Source organism: Podarcis tiliguerta (assembly GCF_965153285.1).
Source record: "Podarcis tiliguerta genome assembly, chromosome: 12".
Classification (NCBI taxonomy): domain Eukaryota; kingdom Metazoa; phylum Chordata; class Lepidosauria; order Squamata; family Lacertidae; genus Podarcis; species Podarcis tiliguerta.
This window is the reverse complement of record NC_139545.1, coordinates 5,750,688-5,770,456: the sequence shown is the minus strand read 5'-3', so window position 1 is coordinate 5,770,456 and position 19,769 is coordinate 5,750,688. Positions and strand designations below refer to the sequence as shown.

The 19,769-nt window shown below is 46.5% G+C and overlaps 2 protein-coding genes across 12 annotated transcripts in view; both read right to left on the bottom strand.

The window, feature by feature from the left end:
* The window catches only part of LOC310661335 (uncharacterized protein), a gene marked incomplete at its 3' end in the record, with an annotated part of 330,664 nt that overhangs the window by 290 nt on the left and 310,605 nt on the right, over positions 1-19,769 (bottom strand). The window contains exon 2 of the mRNA XM_083407183.1: positions 3,033-4,276. Within this exon, the coding sequence (XP_083263309.1) occupies positions 3,033-4,062 (1,030 nt within the window). The 5' untranslated portion in view covers positions 4,063-4,276. The remainder of the gene's footprint in view (positions 1-3,032; positions 4,277-19,769) is intronic.
* Positions 1-19,769, bottom strand: part of ELMO1 (engulfment and cell motility 1) — a 314,930-nt gene that overhangs the window by 50,438 nt on the left and 244,723 nt on the right. The gene's annotated exons all lie outside the window — the stretch shown is intronic.

The following is a 19,769-nucleotide window of genomic DNA, read 5'->3' as shown; positions in this document are numbered from 1 at the left end:
CAGGAGACTTTGGCAGCCTTATCTCATTGTTTTCTGTAGCCTGGTGTTGTCCGTAGCCTTCTGTCCCAGTGTCTTGGCAAGACGTTTGTGTCTGATTATTTAGTTTATCCTGAATTTACTTCTCCAGAGAAGAATCGAAAAATCAATCGATGCCCTCTAAACCCTTCTACTATATTCTGCCTTATCAGCCTTGGATCTTGTTTTGCCCGAAACTATATCCAGACTTGGTGCCTGAATTCCAGCATATAAAGTGATCTAAAAGCTTCCGCATGGTTCTCAATTCTCCTGGAGCTTTTCCTAAAGCCAGACCCTGGATCTTTTCTGCTTCTGCTAATTTTTTCCTGAATTTCCTTTCCTGCTTCCCTCTCCCAAGAAGCCTTGGTGCAACATGATACAGGTGCAGGTTTAGGGCTGAATGAGCCGTGTGCCTGGAGGGAGGCTCTGGCAGGGTCCTGGAGTCCTCCCACCTCCTTCCCAAAGCCTAGTTAGCGTTTTCCCAGCTTTGGGAAGGCAGTGTGAGGACTGGGTGTGCGCCAAATTTTGGTCTTGAACAGGGCACCGTAGTACCCAAGTCTGCTACTGCCTGATACCTGCCTTGTTTGAACCTATGCTACTTCCACACGTCATCTCAAGTCTTACCAGACTTCACCACCAACCAAACTTTTCCACCTCTCCCTTCTTCCCACTTTGTTGTTGTTCACCGTCTAACCTGACGAAAGGGTCTGCAGAGCTTAAAAAGCGTGCATGTTATTTGGTGACATTTTGGTAGGCCTAATAAAAGTACGGCAGAATTAAAGAACCTTTTAATGAGGGTGAAAGAGGAGAGCGCAAAATATGGTCTGAAGCTCAACATCAAAAAAATGAAGATCATGGCCACTGGGCCCATCACCTCCTGGCAAATAGAAGGGGAAGAAATGGAGGCAGTAAGAGATTTTACTTTTTTCGGCTCCATGATCACTGAAGATGGTGACAGCAATCACAAAATTAAAAGACGCCTGCTCCTTGGGAGAAAGGCGATGGCAAACCTAGACAGCATCTTAAAAAGCAGAGACATCACCTTGCCAACAAAGGTCCATATCGTTAAAGCCATGGTTTTCCCAGTAGTGATGTATGGAAGTGAGAGCTGGACCATCAAGAAGGCTGATCGCCAAAGAATTGATGCTTTTGAATTATGGTGTTGGAGGAGACTCTTGAGAGTCCCATGGACTGCAAGAAGATTAAACCAATCCATTCTGAAGGAAATCAGCCCTGAGTGCTCACTGGAAGGACAGATCGTGAAGCTGAGGCTCCAATACTTTGGCCACCTCATGAGAAGAGAAGACTCCCTGGAAAAGACCCTGATGTTGGGAAAGATGGAGGACACAAGGAGAAGGGGACGACAGAGGACTAGATGGTTGGACGGTGTTCATGAGCCTGACCAAACTGCGGGAGGCAGTGGAAGACAGGTCCATGGGGTCACGAAGAGTCGGACACGACTAGACGACTAAACAACAACAACAACAACAACAACAATAATAATAATAATTTTTTATTTATACCCCGCCCTCCCCAGCCAAAGCCGGGCTCAGAGCGGCTTACAAGCAATAATAAAAACAAGATGAATGATTACAACTTAAAAACAAAAGTAAAATACAGTATTAAAATAATGGAACATTAAAATATTAAAATGTAGCCTCATTGTAGGAGGAGAAGGAAAAGAAAAAAGAAAGAGAGGGAGGGAGGGAATCAAATTGGCTCCAAGCCAAAGGCCAGGCGGAACAACTCTGTTTTACAGGCCCTGCGGAAAGAAATCAGATCCTGCAGGGCCCTGGTCTCATGAGGCAGAGCGTTCCACCAGACCGGAGCCAGAGCTGAAAAGGCCCTGGCTCTGGTTGAAGCCAATCTAACTTCCTTAGGGCCTGGGACCACTAGGGTGTTGTTATTTATGGACCTTGAGACTCTCCGTGGGGAATACCAGGAGAGGCGGTCCCGTAGGTACGAGGGTCCTAGGCCGCGAAGGGCTTTAAAGGTCAAAAGCAGCACCTTAAATCTGACCCTGTACTCCACCGGGAGCCAGTGCAGCTTGAAAAGCACTGGGTGAATATGCTCCCATGGCAGAGACCCCGTGAGGAGCCTCGCTGCAGCATTCTGTACCCGCTGGAGTTTCTGGGACAGCTTCAAGGGCAGCCCTGCGTAGAGCGAATTACAGTAGTCAAGCCTGGAGATGACCGTCGTATGGATCACTGTGGCCAGGTCGGGGCGGGAAAGGTAAGGGACCAACTGCTTGATGCGGCGAAGGTGGAAAAATGTCGCCTTGGCTGTTGCTGTAACTTGCGCCTCCATGGAAAGGGAGGCGTCAAGGATTACACCCAAACTCTTAACGGAAGGCAATGGCACTAACTGGGCCCCCGCAAGAGAAGGGAGTTGGTCCCTCATCCCCATGCCATCCTGACCTAGCCATAGGACCTCTGTCTTCGAAGGATTTAGTTTCAATCGGCTCCCACGAAACCATCCAGCTACAGCTTCCAAACATCTGGTCAGTGTGTTCGGGGCCGAGTCGGTGTGGCCATCCATCAGCAGATAGAGCTGAGTGTCATCAGCATATTGGTGACAGCCCAGCCCAAAGCTCTGGATAATCTGGGCAAGGGGGCGCATAAAGATGTTAAAAAGCATCGGGGAGAGAATTGCGCCCTGCGGCACTCCACACACCAAGGAGTGGCGCGATGACATTTCCCTCCCTAGTGCCACCCTCTGTCCCCGACCAGAGATAAAAGAGCACAACCAGTTACGGGCTATGCCCTGTATCCCCACGTCTGCGAGGCGGTGGTCCAGAAGATCATGATCGACCATGTCAAAAGCTGCTGACAAATCTAAAAGGATCAGCAGTCCTGACCCGCCTCGATCTAGTTGTCTACGGAGATCATCTGTTAGGGCAACCAGAGCCGTCTCCGTCCCAAAACCAGGACGAAAACCGGACTGAAATGGATCTAATGGCGATGGTTCCTCCAGAAACCTACCAAGCTGTTCAGCAACCGCTCTCTCAATTACCTTACCCAGGTATGGAAGATTTGAAACTGGGCGGTAATTGGATAGGTCTAAGGGATCTAATGAAGTTTTCTTTAAGAGTGGACACACCACAGCTTCCTTCAGTTCCCCTGGGAATGTCCCGGTGTCAAGGGACAGATTGATAATTTCAACCAGGGGGGTCCGCGCAACATCTGGACACTCCCTAATCAGCCAAGACGGGCACGGATCAAGGAGGCAGGTGGTGGGCCTACTAACTTGGAGGAATCTATCCACATCAGTAGGGAGTATCCGATCGAAATGGTCCAACACTGGACCTGAAGTCAGTCGAGGGGCCTCCAGTTCAGTCACTGTATCTAAATTGGCAGGGAGGTCACGACGGAGCAACAGGACTTTCTCCGCAAAAAAGCTCGCAAATGCCTCACAGCTGTGGGTCGAATTTGTGCTTAAATTTGGTTGTCCTCCTAAGGACGTTATTGACCTAATTATTCTAAAAAGTTGTGCCGGGCGAGAGCTAGCGGATGCAATGGAAGCTGCAAAGTAAGATTTCTTAGCAGCTTTCATAGCCATCTCATAGGCTTTCATAAGCGTCCTATAAGATGTTCTTGAGGCTCCGTCACGAGTTCGTCGCCATACTCGCTCTAGCCGTCTGAGATCCCGCTTCATTTTCCGGAGCTCCTCAGTAAACCAAGGTGCCCGGTTTCGACGGGGTCGCAGAGGGCGCTTAGGCGCGATCTCATCAATGGCTGCCAAGAGCCGGTTATTCCAGTCCTCAACAAGGTCATCTAATGAGTCGCCAGGAGGAGCAGGGTTTCGCAAGGCTTGTCGGAATCTATCAGGATCCATCAGTTTTCGCGGACGAGCCCAAATAGGTTCGCCACCCGAGCCAGGGAGGAGCGGGAAGTCAATCTTGGCTTTCAGAGCGTAGTGATCAGACCATGGCACTTCCACAGCGGGGAGCATGATCACATCTATGCCAGCCCCAAAGATCAGATCCAGCGTGTGGCCTGCTTGATGAGTGGGGCCCAAAACAAACTGGGAGAGCCCTAGTGTTGCCATGGAAGTCACTAGGTCCAGAGCCTGTGAGGAGGGAGTGGCATCGGCATGGACGTTGAAGTCTCCCAAAACTAGTAGGTTTGGGAACTCCAAGGCCCAGCCCGCCACCACCTCCAGCAGGTCTGACAGGGTGGCTGCAGGTGTGCTGGGTGGTGGGTACACCAGCCAGACAGCCAAGCTCTCCTTGGTGCCCCACACGAGACCAACACATTCAATGCTGGAGATCGCCGGTGATGGCAGAGCTCTAAAAGAGCAATCCTCTTTTAGTACTGTAATGCTGTAATCATGATTTGCACTCCCATTCCATTCCAGCCCGCCCCGTTTGATGTTTCTAGTTTAACACTTGTACAGTCTGGTCCAGCTACCCGTTTGGACCCGTAAGGGACATTTCCTCCATCCAAGCCCAGATTCTGAAGAGACACAGAGCACAACATTTCAATCGCTTTAAGCGTGAGACGTATGAGCTTCGAATTAACAACTATACTTCTGGGACCAGCTCTAGTTCATGAATATGGACTTAGCCAATCAGTCCCTTAACAGCTTCTAGAGAAAAGAAGCCCAGGAGCAGAGATTCAACAGACTAACATAGTAGGTAGACTAATGTGCTACTGAGCAATCTACTGCGAAGAGAGAAGAATTAGCCTAATTACATGTAAGAATGTAAGCAGGGAAAAACAATCTTAGGAGAAAATGTGCACGCAGAGAAAAACTAATCGAAAGCAGCTTTGTCCACCAGTTTCTAGCAATATTGAACCTACAATTAATTTCCTAATAGGAATATTAGTAATGGTTGCTGTATGACATAATTATATTTGCAGGAGACAAGATCCTTTGTGCACTTATCAGATTACTTTATTACACACAAAGTGCAAACAGGGAAAAAGGTGCTATGATAGCTCAGTGGGGATTGGAGTCCCATGAACAGCTCAGATGGTGACATGTTGTGAGGCCAATATTGGATACCACTGAGAGGCATAGTGGGTTCTCTTGAATGCTCATGTGATGGGAGGAAGCGATTTACCTTTGCTTGATTCTATCCAGGCTCCTATTATATGGTTTGTCCCCATCCCACTGTGATGCCCCTGTGATTCTCTTATCCCTATTCAAGACCTTCCCTACCTCCTGAATTATTATGAGGAGTTCAGGCTCCGATAAGGAAAACATAAAAAAGGTAAAGGTAAAGGTACCCCTGCCCATATGGGCCAGTCTTGACAGACTCTAGGGTTGTGCGCCCATCTCACTCAAGAGGCCGGGGGCCAGCGCTGTCCGGAGACACTTCCGGGTCACGTGGCCAGTGTGACAAGCTGCATCTGGCGAGACAGAGCCGCACACAGAAACGCCGTTTACCTTCCCGCTAGTAAGCGGCCCCTATTTATCTACTTGCACCCGGGAGTGCTTTCGAACTGCTAGGTTGGCAGGTGCTGGGACCGAACAACGGGAGCGCACCCCGCTGCGGGGATTCGAACCGCTGACCTTTCGATCGACAAGCCCTAGGCGCTGAGGCTTTTACCCACAGCGCCACCCGCGTCCCACTAAGGAAAACATACAGGCAAATAAAACAGCCTCTTCCAGGCCTTTTAACTTCTTTGTAACCAAGAACAAAATGTAGGACTGAAAAGCTGCTCTGGGTGGTCACACCTACCCCATTTGGATTGTTACCGAGATAGGATTCTGTTGGCAACAACAGTAAAGCTAGCCAAGTTAAAACAAATATAACTTTAAATTGAAAGTATTATTTCAACTTGCTAGAAACATCAGCCAACAAGCTCCTCATTAGTATGAAGCTAATATGTCATTTCTCTCTTACACACACACACACTTTTTTTTTTTGGCCTCTGGAGAGAAAGGGCTGCTTGTTAGTTTCTCTAGGGAAGATGATAACATGAAAAGCGAGATTTCTAAAGAAAACAGACATTTGATTTCAGGGACAGCTCATCATTATTTGGGTTACAGTACAAATGTGAATGAGAAAGCTGAAGGGTCAAACTGAGATGTTTGCAGGTTTAGCATAGTGTGCTTGGCCCAGAAATAAAGATGTTGTTCCATTTGGGTACACTGGCCTATCTTGGGTGGGGTTTTTTGGGTGGCGGCGGGATGGGAAAGCACCATATAACATACATATCCGGGAAATAAGAGTCTGTGGCCTCATTAATCATAATAGAGGAGAATCACCATTGATCCCAAGCACCCTCTCCGTGGAGTCTGGACCTGTGAAGCCAGCTGGATGAGGACTGGAGCACAAGTGGTGCAAGTCTTGCTTTGAGACGACTGAACACCGGTCAGAACACATAATTATGCCTACCATATGGCAGTGCAGGCTGCGAAAAGGGCTCATTTTGCAGCTTGCATTGCGTCCTCTAGTAGCCGGCTGGCGAAATGGTTTCAGATGGCCTGGAAGTTACTCAGTGTGGAGGGAGAGACCTCTGCAGCACTTGAAGACCTGCTGTTGAGGACACAGTTGCTCGACTTCAGAGTGATCTTGGCTCTGCACTTGTTGCAGAGGGGGGAGAGAAAGGAAAGACGTTTGCCTTCCTAGTTTGAATTTCCTTTGACTGTATTGCTGCTTTGATTATATCTGTAGCTGAAAAGGGTCTCCTTCTGGTGCAACACAGCGATTTGAATTATCTCAGATAGGTTAGTTAATACAGAAAGGGCATGAGCCTGTGGGAGGCTAACAATGTTTCTTATAATTTATCTTTTCTGTTGGCTCATTTTTCTACTATTCCCCATTCAAGCTTTCCTCCTGATTTCCATCAACTTTTCTCCTTGCCTGAGAAAAATGGTAAAACATCTTCACAGCTCTCAGCAGGAGCAGCAGTATCCCTCAGAACAAGACCAGCAAAGCTGACAGATGTGCTTTTTAGCACTGAGCACTCTGGCTGAATCAATACCCTGGCAGCCCCGCTGCCATCTGTGGAGTTTCTGGAGCAGACAAGTTATTTATAGAAACTTGTTTCTGCAAAGCCAATATTTACCTGTCGGCTCTGTCAAATTTTGCCATTCATCTTTGTCATTAGCAATCCACTCTCCCCGGCTACTTTTCATACCAAACAGCAGAATTTTCCTAGAGAAAATACCCTGCACACGTTTCTGAAATTCACACGGTGCTCTGCACCCTTTAAACAACAACAACAACAATAATAATTTTTTATTTATACCCCGCCCTCCCCAGCCAAGGCAGGGCTCAGAGCGGCTTACAAGCAATAATAAAAACAAGATGAATGATTACAACTTAAAAACAAAAGTAAAATGCAACATTAAAATAATGGAACATTAAAATATTAAAATGTAGCCTCATCGCAGGAGGAGAAGGAAAAGAAAAAAGAAAGAGAGGGAGGGAGGGAATCAAGTTGATTCCAAGCCAAAGGCCAGGCGGAACAACTCTATCTTACAGGCCCTGCGGAAAGAAATCAGATCCTGCAGGGCCCTGGTCTCATGAGGCAGAGCGTTCCACCAGGCCGGAGCCAGAGTTGAAAAGGCCCTGGCTCTGGTTGAGGCTAATCTAACTTCCTTAGGGCCCGGGACCAGTAGAGTGTTGCTATTTATGGACCTTGAGGCTCTCTGTGGGGCATACCGGGAGAGGCGGTCCCGTAGGTACGAGGGTCCTAGGCCGTGAAGGGCTTTAAAGGTCAAAAGCAGCACCTTAAATCTGACCCTGTACTCCACCGGGAGCCAGTGCAGCTTGAAAAGCACTGGGTGAATATGCTCCCATGGCAAAGACCCCGTGAGGAGCCTCGCTGCAGCATTCTGCACCCGCTGGAGTTTCTGGGTCAGCTTCAAGGGCAGCCCTGCGTAGAGCGAATTACAGTAGTCAAGCCTGGAGATGACCGTCGCATGGATCACTGTGGCCAGGTAGGGGCAGGAAAGGTAAGGGACTGGCACTGTTGTCCTACACCACTGCTACCCAGGCTCAGAAGATTCTGGCAAACCAATGCGGAGATATCATGGGAATGTTTGCCCTGAGCCAAATATCTGTCTAGTCCTCTAGCCACCTCACAATAAATACTGGGAAATAACTACACAGAGAGATGCTGGCACGGCCTGGCAAGAGCTATAGCTCAGTGGCAGAGCACATGCCTTGCACACGGGTGGTCTTAGGTGCAATCCTCAACATCTCCAGGTAGGTCTGGAAAAGACTTCTGTCCGAAACCCTGCAAGTCTCTGTAGACAAAACTGAGCAAGATGGAAGAACTATGAGGCCGTTGGATTATTGAACACTTGATGCCTCACAGCTGAATGTGTGAACTGCCTCCCACTATAATATCTGAGCTGTTATGAAACCCCTGTCTGCTCAGTCTGTGGAATTTGGTGGCTTTTTCACACATGCAAGTAGAAAACGTGCTGCTGCGGCCCTCAACCAAAAATGTATTTCAAAATGCAGGCTGAGGTTTTTGAGTCTTGCCGAAGATTTCTTTGGAACATCTAGCCCATCGAATCATTGCAAACCACCATCCTTTTCCTCCACAGATTTTCATGGTCCCCCAACTTGCTTGCACTCCAGATGGGTACAAATTGTAACAGAAGGTCTGGTGTAGGCTACACTTTCAATATGAGGTACAATGTTTTGCCTGTGGGGGAGCTTTCTCTCAATAGTTTTGTTAAGATCTCTAAAGCACCAAACCGAAAGGCAGAGGAAGAAAAGCCATACGCTGAGATGAGATAACACAGGGGTCAGCAAACTTTTTCAGCAGGAGGCCGATCCACTGTCCCTCAGACCTTGTGGGGGGCCAGACTATATATATATATATATAAAATATATATATATATATATATTTTGGGGGGGGGGGGTGAACGAATTCCTATGCCCCACAAATATGAAATGCATTTTAAATAAAAGGACATATTCTACTCATGTAAAAACACGCTGATTCCCAGACCATCACAGGCTGGATTTAGAAGGTGATTGGGCCGGATCCGGCCCCCGGCCCTTAGTTTGCCTACCCATGGGATAACAAGACTCCATCATAAATAAACCAGCCAATACATCCTATTTATTGCCAGTGCCTGGTGATTTTAGGAGCTGATGTTTTCCAATTCACAGAATTATTGTCTCATAAAATGGATTAAAATATCAACATATCAGAATGTGCTAAATTATGGCAGGGTAGTGGATGGGGAAAGAACAGAATTCTAGAGATGAAGGGAACTGAAATGTGATTCCCTTGCAACAGAAAAAAAATATGAACCTATGTTACCTCACTTAACTGCAATTTCAGTTTTCAAAAAAGACTTTGTGTGTGTGTTGGCATCCGTCTGTCCCAAGAGACAATGGAGTGCGCCTCTGGGGATGAAGTCAAAACGCTGGAGTATCACAGCACCTGCTGTGGCTGCAGAGATGGGTAACTTGTGACTGCTGCCTCCTGCGTTGTTTTTGCTGTGTTAGTAGCACTGATGTGATCTCTCCAGGGTGTGAGCCTGGGCAGTGTGTATGGAGGTCCTAGGCTGCCCAGATGACAAAACCCCCCTCTTGGCTTCACTGATGTGGTCCAAAGAACAGCAATGTGTTTGGCACCTGTTTAGCTGCAAGAGTTGCTGGAAGGAGGCATACAAGACTCCATCCAACAGTCTTAGGGACTCCACTCTGAATTTGTATAAGACCTGCAGTTACAGAAACTGTGCAGTGCTCTTTGTCAATTAAGGCCATGCATATGAATACTTAATATTGAAAAACTTCTCTTCAATATGTGGCTGAAATGTTTGTTCATACTAGAACTTGTCCTAATAAGGGGGGAAAGGGAAGCTTGACAGAAGCAAAAAACCAATCCATTGCCTTGAGATGGAAGAAGCAGATGGATCTGAAGACCACCCCTCTTTATCTTTAGCTCTTCCCATGTAATATACTTCCCTAGTGTTCAGCTGGTTGCTACCAACACACATACTCTCACCAGGCTACATTCTTCTTCAAGCTAAATTTGGTTTAAGTAAATTTGGTTTGGGGCAGGATAGCACACGCTGATACACCATTTCCTCAAGAGGGTCTTTGTCAGCAGAAGATGTAGTCCTGTCTCAAGGGGGACAAGAAAGGGGGCAGATTTTGCCTTATCAATGTCCCAGGTACACTCTTAGGTTCACCTGCCAAAGTGAGTAACAGCTGTTCACTTCTTTGGGAAATACTGGAGTACTGAACCAGGGAACACAGTTGAGTTAGGAACCAAAATTTGTCCCTTGCCACTGACACCAGTGACTCCATTGTTTTGTTGAGGGTTTGACCCCACACCAACAGTTGTCCTGACCAATGCCTGATTATATTGTCATTAAAATGGCAGGCGACACCAAACTGGGTGGATGATAGCTAATGCAGCTGAAAATGGAATCGGGATTCAACATGACCTTAACAGACTGGAGAACTGGACCCAAACTAACACAATGAATTTCAACAGGGACAAATGTAAGGTTTTACATTTAGGCAGGAAGAACCAGCTGCACAAATATAAAATGGGGGGCACCTGGCTTGCCAGTAGTACATGTGAACAGAATCTAGGGGACTATTCTAGGCTGCATGAACAGAAACATAGGGTTCCAATCAAAGGAAGGAATAGTCCCGCTCTATTCTGCCTTAGACCACACCTGAAGTAGTGTGTGCAGTTCCGGGCACCACAATTTAGAAAGGATATTGACAAGCTGGAACGTTAGCAGAGGAGAGTGACCAAGATGATCAAGAATCTGGAAACCAAGCCTTATAAGGACCAGTTGAGGGAATTGGGCATGTTTAGCCTGAGAGGTGATATCATAACCATCTTCAAATATTTAAAGGGTTGTCACAGGAAAGATGGAGCAAGCTTGTTGTCTCCCACTCCAATGGCCAGGAACTAAACCAATGGCTTCAAGTCATGAGAAAGGACATTCCAACTAAACATCAGGAAGAACATTCTAATGGTAAGAGCTGTTCAACACTGGAAAGGACTCCCTCGGGAAGTGGTGGACTCTCGTTTTATGCAGAGGTTGGATGGCCATCTGTCATGGATGCTTTAGTTGAGATTCCTCATTGCAGGGGGATAGACTAGGTGCCCCTCAGGGTTCCTTCCAGCTCTACAGTTCTATGATTCTATGAGTATATAAATCCTCTCCTAGCCATCTTCTCTGAAATAATCATCTCTCTCCACACACACACACACACACACTGTTAGCCTCCTTACACTATAAGCTTCATTTTTTGTTGCTTATCTGCTTCCTTTTCAGTTTAGTATGCTTAGCAAAGTATAGCCAAAATACTTTTAAATAAGAGAGATGACTCAATTAATTTACCTATTCAGGGTTGGGGAAAGTAAAGGAACAAGCCGGGCATTCCACAGGTACTCATACTGGATGCTATTTTTCAGCTAAGTTTTTGTTTTCCTTCCACGATAAACTCCATTTGATAAAACGAGTACCAAATGGCCAATGGAATATTATTTCCCCACCATCAATACATGCTTTTCCCCTGGTAAGGCACAAGAAAAATCCACTTACGTAACATGGTTTAAAATTGCTTTTGCATTGCTTTTAAGGATGTCAAAGCCACAACAAAGCTATTTCCACACTTAGAAGAGATATATAAATGGCTGCAGTTCAAACATTAGGGACAGCCTCTAGAGAAGTTGTTCATTATAAAAAGTGAATAAAGAGTGTTAGGTTTTCTCTTTTCTGAGGAGGGGGAGTGGCCAAGAGGTTGAATTAAAGCATATTTAATAACACAAGCAACACTCAAACACTCTAGGGATGTGTGGACCTGCCAATTTCAGTTTCTCTGTTATTTTTCCACTCTTAAATTCTGTTTGCCCCAATTCTGCTTCAGTTTACAAATGTCTGTTTAAAAGTCTGTACGAAAACTCATTTGCATTTTTGTGTGCATTTCTCTTGATATACACATTTCTGTGCTGTTTCCCCTAATAAAGGTAAAGGTACCCCTGCCCGTACGGGCCAGTCTTGCCAGACTCTAGGGTTGTGCGCTCATCTCACTCTAGAGGCCGGGAGCCAGCGCTGTCCACAGACACTTCCGGGTCACGTGGCCAGCGTGACGAAGCTGCCCCGGTGAACCGGCACCAGAGCGGCACACGGAAACGCCGTTTACCTTCCCACTATAAAGTGGTACCTATTTATCTACTTGCACTTAGGGGTGCTTTCAAACTGCTAGGTGGGCAGGAGCTGGGACCGAACGATGGGAGCTCACCCCGCCGCGGGGATTCGAACCACCGACCATGTGATCGGCAAGTCCTAGGGGCTGAGGTTTTACCCACAGCGCCACCCGCGTTCCCCCTAATACAGTGCATTTAATGTGCCACTTTCACCGATATATGAATCATTGTGTGAATGCTTCCATAATGCATTTTTGTACACGTTATTTGGTTGGGGAAATGCATCACAAACTTGGGAGAAGTGTGGATTTCAAAGGATATCTGTATTTCAGTTTGAATTAGGTAAGTATGCCTCAGGAGCAAGCTTCAATGGCTGAACCATGAATTCTTTAAACGGAAAAAAACCTAGACATTGTTCTTCTATTAGTGTAAACCAAATTACTGTTACCAGATTACTAGGTGCTATTTTTGTAACAAGCAATCCTTGTAAAAATGTAAGAACCCAATTTACGACTCGATTCCACTAAACAAACAACACCTTTAAATCAATCCAATTTTGATAATAGGTTAAGAAAAGAGGGATCGGCCTTGAACAAGCTGTTTGTAATCTGCTGGCCTCTAAACCTAGAAACTGCCACAGGAACAGAATAATCATAGCCTTCTGTCACTGTATAAAACCAAAGTACCATATTTTTTCATCTATAAGATGCCCCGATGTATAAGATATCCCCAATTTATTTTTGGGGACTCAGATTTAAGAAAATGGGGGGGGGGTGTATCTGTGTATAAGATGCCCCCTTATTTTTGACATTATTTTTTAGGAAAACAACCTAGTCTTATACATGGAAAAATACAAGGAACAGTCTCATGCAACAGTGGATGAATAATAGGTGAATTAAATTTGCTTATTCCCCACAGTATTTCTCAAAGACCACAGATGCTTTAAATGCTTCCATATTGCAAATACTGTAAGTGTACTCCACAGTGGTGGCGCTTTAATAAATGCTGGCTGAGCATCAACGTTACCCTCGTGTAACCCTCCAGTGGGATGTGCCCTACTTCTGTCGCGAGGACTCAGTGTTGTCTTCAGAGAAATTTCCTCCTTCCCTTCGGTCCCCCGCATTACATGCACACCAGCCCAAATCATGGCTCAGAAAGCCCACTGAAAAACATGGTTTCATTCTGGCTTTGACAAAACGTTTCCCAAACTTATCTCACGAATCCTTTTAATATCATTACAACAAACCAGGTACAGTGGTACCTCGCAAGACGAATGCCTTGGAAGACGAAAAACTCGCAAGATGAAAGAGTTTTTCGTTTTCTGAGTTGCTTCGCAAGACGGGATTTCCCTATGGGCTTGCTTCGCAAGACGAAACGTTTTGCGCCTTTTTTAAAAAACCGCCAATGCATTCCTACGGGAAACCGTCAATACACAGTGGTGCTTCGCAAGACGAAAAAACTCGTAGAACGGAAAAACTCGCAGAACGAATTAATTTCGTCTTGCGAGGCACCACTGTAGGCCAGAATTATTTCTTCCCCTACTCTGTAGGGTCAGGGAGGTGTCACTGTTGCTTAAGGCCCGCAGTCTGCTTTCGGCCAATCCTAAAAAAGTATTCCAGATGAAAATGCTAAGCATTTTAATGAACCTCCCTTTATGCTGTATAGTTACATGTGCTGACTGCCAATGTCCATTGCTCTGTATTTATGTTTCAGAAAGATATAGCTGCCGTAGTCTAAATGCAACAGACTCAGCACACAGAATCCTACTGTTACTGTGAGATTTTTTTTTGGGGGGGGGGGTGGAGACTGGGAGGAGATGAAGGGATGAGGTTATGCACAAAATAAGTGCTGGAAGAAGAAACTACATTTAAAAAATATATAAAATCTCCATTCCCCCCGCAGTACTTTTCGTTAATAAAGCACAGTTCAAAATTGAAAAAAGGAATATATAAGAACATCTAAATACACAATGTGGCTGCAAATAACACACAAAAAAAGAAGAAGAGCTGACACAATCTGAGCTGAAGGGTCCAACATTCATAAATGGGAATTTGTTGTTGGTGAGAAAAAACAACTGCTAAGAAAAAAAATTAAGGAGTAAATATTTTCCATATTCATCTTCTAAAACACTGCGCTGATGGAATTCCTCCTTATGTATTTAAACTGAGTTAAAATGGAGTTGCTGGTGATTTTAATGAAAGTAGAATTTTAGCTCAAATTATCTTGGCATATGCTTCTAACCCAGAGAGAAAGAAAGTGTATAACATAATCTTATTTTTATTTTATTTTTTTAAGAAGGAAGCAATACCCAGCCAAAAGAGGTAGGCCCCTGAGAGTTGGAATGCTCTGGGGTAGCTTTATAGGCTCCTGAAACAGACTGTAAAACACGCATGCATGCCTTGTGTTGTTTTTCAAAAGAGCTATAACTACCGATATCCAGGAGGTTCACACAAACTACTTATTCAAGTCAAATAATACTGCTTTTTTTTCTAGGTCTCACCACCACCTGCCACAATCTGATCTCTCAATCCAGTTGTCCCAACCTGCATGCGACTATAAGTTTGCTATTCAAATAACCGAGGTGATCTATTGTCTCGAGCTTTCCATTAATTAGCAATTATTATTAACAGCTAAGCCATGTCAAAGCTACAAGAAAATCTTCGACCAAGTGACAACATGGCCCAGCGTGTTTTTTTCTGGCAGTATTCAAGAGTACAGCCATACCTCATGTTACGTTTGCTTCATGATACGTTTTTTCAGGTTGTGTCCTGCGGCGACCCGGAAGTAACGGGAAGGGTTACTTCTGGGATTGGCCGCTCAGGCATGCGCATATGCGCAAAGTGACGTCACGCGCATGCGCAGAAGTGGCGGATCACAACCTGCGTGTGCGCAGACGCGCCATTGTGGGTTTCGTTCTATTCATGTTGAGAACGGGCCTCCGGAACATAATAATAATAATAATAATAATAATAATAATAATTTATACTGCGCCCATCTGGGTATAACGGATCCCATTCGCAACCAGAGGTACCGTTGTACACAGTGCTAGCGCCATTTTCTTCCAGCTCTTGCAGTAGGGTAAATGTAAGGCTGGGAGAGCAAGCAAGTAAGCATGGCTCAAGGGGGGACTGCAAAAGGCAGGAGGCTAAGGTGGCAGCGGCGAGGAAATGGAGGCCCTGGCTGAGGGTTTCCACTCTCAGTCAACTGGCTGCATTGTTCCCCCTCGGCAATGCACTCTCCCTCCTAGAGGTGCTGCAATTCCGCTGCCTTGAGCATGAGTGCTGCTTTCCTTTCGTTTCTGCTCGTTCTTTCCATGTCTGCGGGGTGGGGAAGCAGAAAGTAGGGGGAGAGGCAGCGACGTCTGCTGATAGCTCCACCATCCTCAGTGGTGGAGGAAGCCACCGCAGAGCCTCTGGAGTCTGCCTGCCTGTTCCCACTCAGCTGCCCCACAGCTGGGGGGGGGGGAGGTAGTGAGCAGGCAGTTTGGGCAGCGGGGAGCCTGCACGCGCCAAGCCACCATGTCTCTCCCAGGAGAGACGTGTGGCTCGGGCGCTCTGCAGGCCCCGCAGTGAGTGCCGCCCGGTATTTTGTCACCCCCCCTCAGTGGTGACACCCGGGGCGTCCCGCACCAATTGCACCTCCTCCATTCTGTGGCTGGGTGAAGCTGCAAAGGCACGTGCGGAGGGTGCGGCTGGGAGGAGGGGAAGGGAGAAGGCTAAGGGGAGGGCAGGATGCTGGGTGGGTGTGAAGACCAGATGGGGCAAGGTAGGGGGGAGGTTGAAGAAGGGGGAGGGGCACACAAAGTGGGGCTTTAATGGGGGGGGGGCAGGAGAGATCATGTGTGAGAGAAAGAGAGATAGCGGGGAGGATCATGTTGAGTACTTGCTTCTTTTTTGCTAGAGAAAAAGCCCTGGCATGGCCTATAGCAATTTCACAGAGCTTTGGGCACATTAGTTAGGTAAAGGGACCCCTGACCATTAGGTCCAGTCGTGACCAACTCCGGGGTTGCGGCGCTCATCTCGCTTTATTGGCCGAGGGAGCCTGCGTACAGATATTGGGTCATGTGGCCAGCATGACTAAGCTGCTTCTAGCGAACCAGAGCAGCGCACAGAAACGCTGTTCACCTTCCCGCCGGAGTGGTACCTATTTATCTACTTGCACTTTGACGTGCTTTTGAACTGTTGGCAGGAGCTGGGACCAAGCAACGGGAGCTCACCCCGTCGCGGGGATTCGAACCGCCGACCTTCTGATCAGCAAGTCCTAGGCTCTGTAGTTTAACCCAGAGCGCCACCCGCATCCCTTGGGCACGTTGCTCAACATCAAAAGAGCAAAGATCCCTTGATTCCCCCCAGTCTGCCAAGTGGGTTAGAAGAGGTATCCGCGCAGAGTGGACCAGTGACCATGCTGTAAACAAGGGATGCATTGCCGAGTCAGGGCCGAACTACACATTACTTTAAGTGTATAGCTTGAAGAGATGTATCAGGTGGTGGTTGTTGTTATGATTTTACAAAACCAAGTGCAGGTGATGGTCTGGATCAGGACCACAGCACATGTATGGAGACTAAAAAAAAAAGTGACCTGCATGAAAATTAGCATGTGCTGATTTATACGTCTAGATGCAAATCCGGAAACATTTACTACAGAAATACAGCACATCTCACCATAGTATGAAAGAGTATAACCAGGTGAGGGAGGTTTAACCATTCTTTCCCTTGGCAATCCTGAAAAACACCACTTCCCCGGAGTGGCAAATAGCAACAGTAAGAAAACAAACAGCACACCATGGTACTAATGGGAGCCTTTTTACTATTGCTATAGGCTGCTTTGGAGGCTCTGGTTTCCTTTTAGCATTGTAATGGAGGAGGGAAGGGTGAAAACCCCCACCTTGAAACACATTGTGGTCCCAATCTGGATTGAAGCCCTGGGTTTCATTTTAATTCTTAAAAAACAGACAAACTTGAAAGCTCTTCAACCAGCACAATTAAAGCAGTGTGCTGTTAATGCCTTCAGAAACCTGGCAAAACAGTCTTCAGGCATGCTCTAAGGTGAGTAGCTAAGGGATGCTGCTGTGGTTTAGGGACGCGGGTGGTGCTGTGGGTTAAAAACCACAGAGCCTGGGACTTGCCGATCAGAAGGCTGGAGGTTCGAATCCCGGCAATGGGGTGAGTTCCCGTTGCTCGGTCCCTGCTCCTGCCAACCTAGCAGTTCAAAACCACGTCCAAGTGCAAGTAGATAAACAGGTACCTCTCCGGTGGGAAGGTAAACGGCATTTCTGTGCGCTGCTCTGGTTCGCCAGAAGCAGCTTAGTCATGCTGGCCACATGACCCGGAAGCTGTACGCTGGCTCCCTCAGCCAGTAAAGCGAGATGAGCGCCGCAACCCCAGAGTCGGTCATGACTGGACCTAATGGTCTTGTAAAATAATCATTGGGTAAGAGCAGATAGTCTTTCGCTCAAGTACTTGAGTGCTGCCGTCAGACATGCTTTAATACCATCTCATGCATCAAACAACAGCGCTTTCCCATTCCTTTTTTTAATGCCACATTGGCTTAAATAAAAATCCCTAGGACTCGATGGCACTTTTAAGACAGAAACAAAAGCAGAGTGGCTTCTAACTGTTCTACTCCTCTACGCCTTTCAGCATTCTGTATTGAGTCCTTCAAATCAGGTATTTTAAAAACAGCTTCTTAAAAAGCCACAAAATATTATCCTTGTTAACTGGGGTACAGAGAGAGCTGGAAGGAAAAAGTGAGATCTAGATCTAGGCATTTTGAGAGAAGTCTTGCACTTCCCCCATGATAATGGCTCACATTAGTAAACAGGTTTCCTGCGCTGCGGGACATAATAAAAAATCTGCAGAGTTAATGGATTAGTAATAGCATTTACTTTACCTTTAATTAAAGCTCCTCTGCTTCTCAACTACGTTTGCATGCCAAATATTCTGATTCCCCCCCCCCCTTTTTGGATAGGGGGGAATCTTCCACCCCATGGCCCAAATTCAATGAGCTATTTTAGTCACAACCAAGGCCTTTAATATGTTCAGTAGAGCTTTCCTCCTTCCCTTTTTTATTTCTTAAAATTAAGAAATTCAACACAACACCAACTGTATAAACAAGCATTGCAGGATATAAGAGTCATCATTACTTTGTGAAGGGATGTGGGTGGCACTGTGGGTTAAACCACAGAGCCTAGGACTTGCCGATCAGAAGGTCGGCGGTTCGAATCCCGGCAACGGGGTGAGCTCCTGTTGCTCGGTCCCTGCTCCTGCCAACCTAGCAGTTCGAAAGCACATCAAAGTGCAAGTAGATAAATAGGTACCGCTCCGGCGGGAAGGTAAACGGCGTTTCCATGCGCTACTCTGGTTTGCCAGAAGCGGCTTAGTCATGCTGGCCACATGACCCGGAAGCTGCACGCCGGCTCCCTCGGCCAATAAAGCGAGAGGAGCGCCGCAACCCCAGAGTCGGCCACGACTGGACCTAATGGTCAGGGGTCCCTTTACCTTTACCTATTACTTTGTGAGTTTCCATTTACCATTCAGGGATAACCAAGGAAGAGTTCACTTCACCCAAATGTATCCATGCATTGGGCACAATCCACTGGCTGGATGATTGACATGTACAAGAAATGGGGACCAAGTATACAAAATGTGTTTCTCCTCAAAGCACATGAAATACCGGTATATTTCTCCCCTTCATGTCAAAAGACATTTGCTATGTGGGGACACCTGAGAAGCACAAGCCCAAATCTCCTCTGGATCAATGGAACTGCATGTGTGGTTCTGAGAATCCACGGCTGTAACTTAACAGATCAATACAGTGATGCCTCGCAAGACGAAAAGAATCCGTTCCGCGAGTCTTTTCGTCTTGCGGTTTTTTCGTCTTGCGAAGCAAGCCCATTAGCGGATTAGCACTATTAGCGCTATTAGCAGTTTAAGGGCTATTAACGGCTATTAAAGGCTTAAGGGATTAGCGGATTAGCTGCTAAAAGGCTATTAGCAGCTTAGCGCTTTAGAAAAAGCGGTTGGGGAGCGGGAAAAAACCTCAAAAATCGCAAGACATTTTCGTCTTGCGAAGCAAGCCCATAGAGAAATTCGTCCTGCGAAGCACCTCTGAAAACGGAGAACCCTTTCGTCTTGCGGGTTTTCCGTCTTGCGAGGCATTCGTCTTGCGGGGCACCACTGTAATTCTATTCCACTGGACTGGAAACAGAAGCTCTATTAAAATATACACAATTGCAATCTCTTCCTCCTTGAATACCCTTTGTATTCATGAGGGCAAAGTTTGGAGAGAGCTTTGTCCTGTGTGTGGTTTTAGTTGAGGACAGATCCCTTTGAAACCAATTCTCACATTCACTCTCCATGCCAAAGTTTGTAAATGTGCAGAAATATGCATGCAAAATATGCAAACCCGTAAATTCCTGTCATTTCCATATGCTCCCCCAATAGCATACTTTGAAAGGATAGTCGCAGAACTGTCTGAAAACCAAACAGCTGATTCCTGCACCTGTAGAAATGCACGTTCATGGGAGGAGAAGCGAATATATGAAGATGGCCTGAGAGCGGGATTAATGTTGCTAAAAAATACATGAAAGATAGATGCTTTTGCTTTTGTCCACACAATAATAATTTGGCATATGCAGTTTAAAGCGCAGGCTTTAAA